Source organism: Olea europaea, unplaced genomic scaffold, assembly GCF_002742605.1.
Source record: "Olea europaea var. sylvestris unplaced genomic scaffold, O_europaea_v1 scaffold789, whole genome shotgun sequence".
In the NCBI taxonomy this organism is placed as follows: Eukaryota; Viridiplantae; Streptophyta; class Magnoliopsida; order Lamiales; family Oleaceae; genus Olea; species Olea europaea.
Window position 1 is genome coordinate 190,730 of NW_019266317.1, and position 10,076 is coordinate 200,805.

At 34.2% G+C, this 10,076-nt stretch overlaps 1 protein-coding gene across 1 annotated transcript; it reads left to right on the forward strand.

Annotated features, from left to right (window-relative positions):
• The first annotated feature begins 5,868 nt into the window (after positions 1-5,868).
• LOC111391401 lies at positions 5,869-7,324 on the forward strand. Its single transcript, XM_023016615.1, has 4 exons — positions 5,869-6,003; positions 6,117-6,239; positions 6,317-6,649; positions 7,310-7,324. The coding sequence occupies exons 1-4, from the start codon at positions 5,869-5,871 to the stop codon at positions 7,322-7,324; spliced, it is 606 nt and encodes a 201-aa protein (XP_022872383.1).
• The last annotated feature ends 2,752 nt before the right edge of the window (positions 7,325-10,076 follow it).

The following is a 10,076-nucleotide window of genomic DNA, read 5'->3' on the forward strand; positions in this document are numbered from 1 at the left end:
TATTGTTTGGAGCATTCATACCACATATATTTTTCTCATGTGAATTTTCCTTATTTTGACAAGTATGCCTCCCAAAAACACACGTGATGCCACCTCTACTTCAAAAAGAAAAGACAAGGCATCTTCATCTTCATCCTCCACCTCAACACAGTCTCGTGTCGATGAAGGTGGTATAAGATGATTTTTAGCCCAAAGTATAGACTTCTATTTGAACAAGTGGTCATTAAATGGATTGTTTTGCCCGAGTGGCAAGTGATATGGGAGGACTTCCTAGGGTTTCAGATAGAAACATTAATTCACCGTATGGGATGGGAGAGAGTGGTGGCAAAACTATTTTCCATCAATTCCAGACTTGTCAACGAGTTCTATATGAACTTCAATTTATCTATTGATGAGCCTAGTTTGGACAACGAGTACTAGACTTCGCTAAGAGATAAAATGGTTTATGTTCACACCTGAAGTTATTAATGTGTATTTCGATTTGACGAGGGAGGGCATCACTCAGGTACCAATAGAACTAGCTTGAATTGGCATAGGTATTATATAGGAGAACAAATGCTCGGCCACTTCGTCGTTCTGATTTCTTATACAGTTATCCGATAGTTTTTTAAGGTATTGATAATGTTTGTGTGCCATAACGTCAGCTTTACCTAATATCGATATAAGTTAGATCATATGAAAGTTGTTTTGCTCTATCACTTGGCTAAGGAACTAAAATTGGATTTGGACACTCGCATTTATAACTTGATGTGTGCATGAGTAGCAGAGGAGGACACATAACATACTCTCATAATTTCAAGCCTTATCTAAGGAATATACAGAACATTTGGAGTAAGGCTTCTACTAGTTGAGCATGCTATGTTGCTAGCTATCCTAATCAACATTTAGATCGCAAAAATTCTTGTAGCAAAGTCCAGCATTATAGGCAAGAATGACAGGACCAAGAGGACTGAGAGAGCCAAGAGGAGGACAATAAAATCCATCCTACTCTATAGCATAAGCTGTCGGTAGACATGCATGTGCTTTGTCAGATGTTTGCGACTATGATCAGACTAGATTGGGATGTTTAGATGATGCGATAAGCCTTTACAGCCTTGGATTTACAAGCACAAGATATACGAATTGACATCTAGACAGTACTAGCCAGCACCAGTAAGACATAGGAAGATGTCTCCGACTTACATAGATACACTAATTGGCCCACAGATCGATACACTAGAATGATAGACGGTATACAGGTCCGTGCTAATTAGACATATGACATGGTTCATGACATGCAAGTCAAGATGAGCCACCAATTTTCCTTGATAAGAAAAATTCTCGTGCGCTTCTCTCCACTGCCACCATTAGACTAATTAGGGGAGTTTTCAGTTACCCTCTTTACTTATGCATTTCGTTCTTCTATTTTAGTACATTAAGGACAATGCGTGTGTCAAGTTTGGGAGTAGCTAACTCTTCATCGATTTTGTACAGTTTATGTTTTGTTGTGTGCTTGTCGAGTGCTAAAAAAATCAATAAAACTCAAAAACTATGTTTCTTTATGATGTTTATAGCTTATGTGTGCTTGCGTGGGTTGAATGGCCTTGTCGGCAATGACATATATATTGAAATGATGCATTAGAATAAGAATTGGTGAAAAAGATTCTAAGTTGGGTTGATTTATGTTTGTTTATGTGAAACTTGATCTAAATTACGCACGACACTGATGTGTTGCATTTTTAGTTATTGATTTGATTCATATGAAGAAAAAATCTAAACATAAGTTCTTCAAGGTTTTTCCTTCGTTACGATATTTGGTGTTGATTTTACTTTTATACTTATATATATATATATCACATGATAGATAATTAGGGTATAATTGGATTAAACTTAATCATCTAGAGACAATAACATGTGACTTGTTGTTCATTATTGTTTGTTAAAACTTTTTTGATGACTCAGGTGTCCGAGTTTCGTCCGAATATTCCTAAGGAGTGACGACTTTCCTCCTTGGTTCACAACCCAGGTAAATGTGGATGCGGTCACAGTTTATACACATTTTATAATTAGGGTATGATTGGATTAAACTTAATCATCTAGAGACAATAATATGTGACTTGTTGTTCATTATTGTTTGTTAAATTTTTTTTGATGACTCAGGTGTCCGAGTTTCGTCTGAATAATCCTAAGGAGTGGCAACCTTCCTCCTTGGTTTACCACCCGGGTAAATGTGGATGTGGTCACAGTTTATACACATTTGGGTCGGATATTCAGGATATGGTTCTCTTCCTTGTGGACCTTTTTTTACGATGTGCTAACAGAATTCCCAGAAGGACAATAGAGTGCACCATAATTTTGCTTCCACGGAGTATCTGTCTTCCAATATAAATGTTGTCTTTCAGCTAACTGGGAGGATTGGAACCTCCAATATTCTATAGAGAACCCTCCTACTTTATTATTGTGCCTTTGTTTGTTGTTTTTAATTCCACATTATACGCCTATTCACCCCTCTAGGTGTTGTTTGGTCTAAATATCGATTATTTTTAGTTTATTTCAACGGTATATTTATTTATATTGTGAACTCTTCTCATCTTGGGGGCATTCGAGGTTTCAGTCGTTCTTCATTGCTGGGACTCTTCGCTACAGCACATATGTGAATTTGTGTTTAGACGGTGTTCTATTTCTCAGTTATGTGATCCAGGTAAGGGTTTGGAGGTTGACAGTTGAAAGTTAATAGCCATCCAATCGTGACCAAAGCCTCAGCCATTGTGTAAGTTTGCGGGTTTCTCGGGACTACCTTTTAACAGACATTTTTGTTGTATAGGTTTTCTCGTCGAGCAAACTCATTTGTATTAACAGCATTTTGAAAATAAAAAATTAATTTAGTGTTTGATAAATTATTTATATCAATTTGAGCTTTCAATTTTATTTATTTATTTTATTTTATTATGGATCTTTAACAATGGAAAGATTAGATTTAAGTTTTATCGTCCATGATTGGTAACTAATGGAAAATAATTTATTTTATAAATTGTCCTAATTTTATTGAAGTTCATCTTTGATTTTGGTAATAAGATTGAGAATAAGTTTTGAATGTGTTGGATTGGACTAAGTAAAACTTAATTTGTGACATTGACCATATGAATTTAGTTTTACTTTATTATCCTATGTGGGACCTTAATTTTCAATGGGTAATAGATTTTGACTACTAACATGATTTTGTTGGTGAGATCAAACTACCGGTCAAAATCTCGGTAACTTGAGAATTGAAGTAAAAAAAATGAGAAATATGGATTTGTGATATTGAATCCATCGCCTATTTAATAGGCACAATCATAAGATCAAAAGATTTTCAGGTGGACAATTTAATTTGAGCTCATGATTGTTGAATTAATATTATGATGTGATCATATTGAATTTTCACATAGAAAATAGGATATGAGGATAACTATTTATTTTAAGGAGGGCCATTTGGTCATTTTACCTTGTCTAAGATATTGACATGGTTTATGGCTTATAATGTAAGAAAGATAAGTCACGGGATATAATTATTATTTATATGGATTCAGTAATTTGAATTAGACTGAGATTGCAATCTTGTTCTTTTAGTTGAATAAATTTCAATTGAGAGTTAATTGAGTCAAGATTAATTATTGAAATTTAATTTAATTGATTCCAATTATGTACATTCGGTGTCTTCAAGATAAGAACTAAAATAAATTATAAGAGTTATAATTTATTATTAACCGTAGTGATATTAATTGAATTTAATTGGATGGAAACTAGATGTCACGTGTCTTTTGCATATATGCCACTCATATTTGGAAGAGCTTGATTTGGAGTAAAATAAAAAGAAGAGTCTTTTTAGGTTATGTAATGTTTTCATATCCAAGTCAGGTACGGTATTATATACAGGCAGTTATGTAATTTTCAATCAAAGCTTTGTGTTATTGTGTCTGCATGCATAAAATCTGTGCAGCGTTTGGCTGTTGAAGAACACTGGATAAGGGCGAAGGATTTGAAGGTAACCTGTAGGAAATTTAATTTATTTTTTATTTTTTATTATTATTATTTTTTTTTGGTAAAGCACGATACAAGGGTAATTCCTAAAATATCTAAATATTTTTATTTCAATAAAATTATTATACTTTCTTGTCAATGCATAAATTTATTAAATCCCATTAAAACTTTATGAAAGAGGCAAATTTTATGTGGACAAAGGCGTACAGGGAGCCTTCGATCTGATTAAAACAAAGCAGATTTCAACACCTATTTCCCATCGAGAATCTTATTATCTTCACCGGTCATAAGCGTTGAGATACTTGGGAAATACAGAATGTCAATTTGAAACTGCATGCTCTTTGATCTTCTATCTTCAACAGTTCATCTTACTGTAATTTCAGGTTTTGATTCCTTCAGTTCATTATGTAAGAGCTCTATTTTGCTCCCATTTTTACCCGACTTCAACATGGGGAGCCCTGATATCCTACTTGAGAATGAATTTATTTTTCGTGGAATCTGACTTTGTATTATTTGTGCAGCCTTCTATTGAAACTCGTTGCTGAACTTCATAAAAAAGGCTATGTAGGTTGTAACCATACTTACACTTTATTAACTGCTGTTTACTTTTGGCCAATGGTTAATTCAGAAGGCGGCCAAATTTGTTGATCACAGTTGCGTTTTCCAATTATCTATCTAACAGTGCTGTTTCTACTGTCGGCCTTTTATTACTGTTGCCGATTCATACTCATCCTTGGGCTGAGATAAGTATGGAATTTGTTATGGGATTGCCTTAGACTCAAAAGGGCATTGATTTTGTGCTTTTTTTCGTTTTCTAAAATGGCTCACTTCATCCTGTACAAAAAGTCCATCAATGCTCTTAACGGGACAGGTCTTTGAAATCAACCATTTATATGGCTTCCTAGATCCACTGTGTGAGATTGCTTTTTTAAAAATTATGGAAACTCGCAAAGATGAGTCTCAACTTTAGTGGAATGATATGATTCAAAAATTTACCATGAATTTTTTTCCGCAAACTCAAATTCATTAAATCCGGAATGAAATCCACACATTTAAGCAGAAAGACCTCGAGAGCTATCCAAAGGCATGAAAAGGTATAAGAACTTATTTAGGAAGTGCCCAAATCTTGACATTCCTAAACCAATACAAGTATACATATTTTACTAGGGAATATGCCAAAAATTCAAGAATATGGTAGATGCTTCAGCGGAAGGATCGATAATGGCTATAAACGTGGACGATGCTTATGAGTAGTATGAGAGGATAGCAGAAAATCAATCGATATGGCCGAGCAACAGGGAAGTCCAGAGGAAAATAGTTGGTATGTATAATGTGGACGTAGTGACAACATTGACAGCACAAATAGAGACAATTACTAGAAAGCTTAAAACTTTGACCCATTCTATTAATATCGCACAAACTCTAGCTCCGATGTGCACAAGTTGTGGGGCAGATCAAATAATTGCAATTTGCTCTTTGGCTTCTACTTTCATAGGTCAGCCAGCAGAGGTTAAATTATGCACAGAACTATCAGAGACAAAATGGACCTTACCTACACAACTACCATCTGAGTTTAAACAAGCATTCCAACTACGCGTGGGTTGATAATTCAAATCAAATAAATCAAATGAAGGACAATCCACAGCGATTCAGCAACAAGAGAAAAGAGGCAATCATTAGATGATCTACTTGTCAAGTACATCACTAAGATTGAGACGATGATATAGAATCAGGAAGCCTCTATACATAACTTAGAGAAATGGGTGGGACAGATAGCAGCTGCATTAACCAACAGACCACAGGGTACCTTACCGAGTGACACAGAAAAGAACCTACTAGAGTAGGTATTAGCAGTTGAGGTAGTGAATTATGCAAACTATTGAGCTCCAATCACTCACTCCCACCATCCATATCAAAGCTTCTGTTCCGCCTATTCCATTTCCTCAAAGGCTTCGAAGAAAACCTAAAGAGGAAGAGGTTCAGGCCATTACAACTAGAAGCAGAGTTGAAAGACCAATATCACTACATAGATGAACGAGACAGAGAGCACTCAAACTCACACTAACGGCAATGAACTGGTGGAACAGTTTGAAGAAGAAACATAAAATGATCAAAAGCCAGTTTCAGATCGTCTACGACTTAAGGCAAATGATCTTGGCACTACACTAACACCTCTGGTCCCTATTTCTCAAAGGTTGCAGAAAGTCAAGTTGGAGGAGCAAGCTATGAAATTCTTGGAGGTCCTCAAAAAGCTAAATGTCAACATTCCACTCATTGACTCTATCCTTCAAATACCAAACTATTCTAAATTATTTAGGGAAATGTTGACTACAAAAAGGAAGATGCCGGGCATGAAACAATAGCACTAGTGTGCAGTGCGATCATCCAGCATAGGATCCCTCCCAAATTTAAAGATTCAGGGAGTTTCACTCTACCTTGCTCTATTGGATATTTAAATGATATAAATTATTTAATTGATTTAGGAGCGAGTATCAATTTAATTCCCCCATATCTTTACAGGAAATTAGGATTGGGAGATCCCAAAGCTGCTTCTATCATCCTTCAACTGGCAGACAGATCACTAAAACACTCCTACGGAATAGTTGAAGACATGCTTATAAAGGCAGGGGAGTTTATTTTTCAGCCAATAGTAGCTTGTATATATATGTAAAATAGAATTCCAGCATGATGCCCTTTTCTTATACTTACGAGGCCCAATTATGTTTGTCTTTCCAACTGTCAATTGGTAAGTAGAAAGGGCTCCAATGCAAAGCCATTAATGCTATATTATCCTTCAAGTCCTTCACTTTTCAAAGTGTTAAATTTGATCTCCAAACATTGCAACAAATAGCTAATTTGTTCTTCATCCTTTTCATATTGCTTTGAATGAGTCCATTACTAAAAACAAAATAAAATTAATCCAAGTTAAATAGAAACTAATAAATCGACAACATAAAAATTTAATAATACGGCTTAAATAATTAAACAAATTGCACTCATCTACAAGTATAGAACTCTAAAGATTGGACCACTGGAGATCATGAGAGAATCAATCCCTATGCACATCGTTATAAGTTGCCTTCTAATCTTCTCAATCCCAATCCAATCCCAATGCATATCTTTTTTTCGACTCAAGTGTCCGAGTTTCACCCGACTAATCCTGAAGTAGCGACATTTCCCTATGGTTCGCCATCCGAGAAAATTCAGATACGATCACAGCTTATACACACTTGGACCAAACATTCTGGATGTGGTTCTCCTCCTTATGGACCTCCCTTTATCCTAATGCATATCTTTATATTTATTTCAGACGTTGATGGCTTGAGCATATATACTTTCGGTCCTTTCTTATTCTTTCTTCATATTTAATGTATATTTATATGATTTGAGTGATTTCTTGGCGCTTTCTTTCATTCACTCCATTTTATTCACATTTTTGTTGTACTAATAATGGAGAATGGTGAATCCCTTCTCAACAATGTGATAATAACGACATTCAAAGAATTGTTAGCTTGTGGAAGGGTAGTTAAATTTGAGATGCCATGCTATGATAGAATGGAAAAGAGAGATTGATATTCACCCCGACAAGAAATGACACATTTGATCAATAAGCTTGCACCCAAACAATGTCGTTCTGCTAGGTTGTGTGTCCATGCAGTTTATTTTATTGTAATAATATGATATTTTGTTGTTTATTTATTGCTTTAATTTGATATTGAGCATGTAAATTAAAATTCATATGATTACTTATGATAATATAAGTTGTGTGCTTCTTCAGGCAAGTTGAAGAAGCAACGCATATTTTTATTTTAATTATAAATAATCACAACCAATGTATGAGGATTGAAACCTTGTATTGGAAGGTTGTAATATTAATTTATCGCTCATTTGTGTTTGATATTTGTAGTTATCACAAAATAGTTAATGTTGACACTAATTCACTTGAAATATAATGAGTGGACCACTCTTCCAGTTTAATTTTATAGCATAACCATGTGGAGAATTAAATTCACCTTGATCACCACTAACTCTCTTTATGGGGTAAGTTCAATTTAATTAGTCAAATATCTTGTTAGAAAGAACAAGAGAAATTTTTAGAACTGTAAGGCTAGCCAAAATCATTGTTGACATAACTTATTAAAATATCCTGTTCTGTGAGCAGTTGATGACGATCAGTCGTGATTAATCTGAAGACACCTATGGATATGTGGATTAGTGGGCCAACTAATTATTCTCGGTTACATGTATTTGGAAATCATGTGTAAGTTAGTACGACACCCGACAAACATAAAAGAAAAGTCCTAAATCCAAAAATGTATTTTTTTTAAAATATGTTGATGGAGACAGAGGGTAGCTTGTGGGATCCTACTACTCCTAAGGTAATAATCAATAGAGATGTAATATATACAGAAGGCAAGGTATAAGAAAAAGAAAATGATAGAACTCGAAATCAAAGATGATTACAGTTGAAGCTGAAGATAGACAAGAACAAAAAGTTCCAGATTCTTCTAAGTAGCATTGGAGCATGAAAACAAGTTGAGTCTAGAACTACAAAATTTTGACGATCAACTTGGGATTGAGAGAACCAGCTTAGTATTCAGAGTACATTATGGAGGGAATACTATATGCTGCTTGTTGACAAAAGATGGAGAGACATCAACTTTCTATGAGACTATAAATAGTCAATAAGCTTTTTTGTATATGGCAAAAGTACACAAAAAATTGAAGATCGTCTTAGAATCGAGACTTATAATCTTGTTCCATTATTATAAAGAAGGAATGCCATTGGAAATAAATGAGTTTAAAATATCAAATAAGATAGTAATGACCAAGTGGAACGGTATCATACGAGACTGGTGGTAAAAGGATATGCTCAGAAAGAAAGTATTAACTTCAATGAAATATTTTCTCATTTTGCTTGACTCGTAATAGTTCAAGTAGACTTAACGACATGTGCTACAATATGTGAAAATTGCATTTCTTTATGAAGAACTAGATTAAGAGATTTATACGTTCCATCCAGAAGTTTTTGAAGGGAAAAAAAAAAGAAAACTTGGTTTACAGGTTGAACAAATCTCTATACAGTCATACACTGGTGTCGAGATGTTAGCATAAGAGATTTGATTCCTTCATCATGAGCTTTGGGTGCAACAAACTCAATTCAAATCCTTATGCTTACTACATGAGATTCGAAGATAGTGATTTCATTATTCTAATGTTGTATGTTAATGACATGTTGGTAGAAGACTCTAACAAAGATCATATCAAAGATTTGAAGCCACAACTGGCTAAGGAGTTTGAAATGAAGGATTTGGGACTAGGGAAAAAATTCTAGTGATGAAAATTTATCGAAATAGAAAAAATATGAAGATTTGGCTTTGTGGAAAGAAATATTTGAAGGAAATCTTGTGCTACTTCAACATGCAAGATTGTATGACAATTTATACCATCTTTTTATTAATTTCAAGTTATCCTCAAGTATAAGTTCTAGCAATGAAGCAAAGGATGGATATGTCTCGAGTACCTATAGACATCAACAATAGGTAGCTTAATGTTTGCTATAATATGTACAAGACCAGACATTGTACAAGTAGCAAGAATGGTTAGTCGATAATGGAGAATACTAATAAAGAGCATTGGAGTACTATAAAGAGGATCCTCAAATATGAAAATATTACGTCAAATGTTGTTCTGTGTTATGGAGGATCATACTTTACTGTTAGATGCTATGTAGATTTAGATTATGTAAATGATCTTGACAAAAAGTAAGTCCACCACATGTTATGTGTTTACTTCTATTAGAGGAGCCATAAGTTGGGTTCAAACCCATAATCTATTGTGGCTACTTTTACAATGGAGACAAAATAATGAAGAAGTTTGAACACAAACAAGAGAATATTGCTCTAATTTGAAATAGTCAAAGTGTTTTGTACCCGACAAATAATCCAATATTTCACCTAAAAACAAAGCATATTCGAGTTTGGTATCTTTTACTTAAAAATTGTGGAAGAGTAAATTGTAGATATATAGAAAATCTATACAGAATACAACCTAATAGATATGTTAAAAAAGAAAAA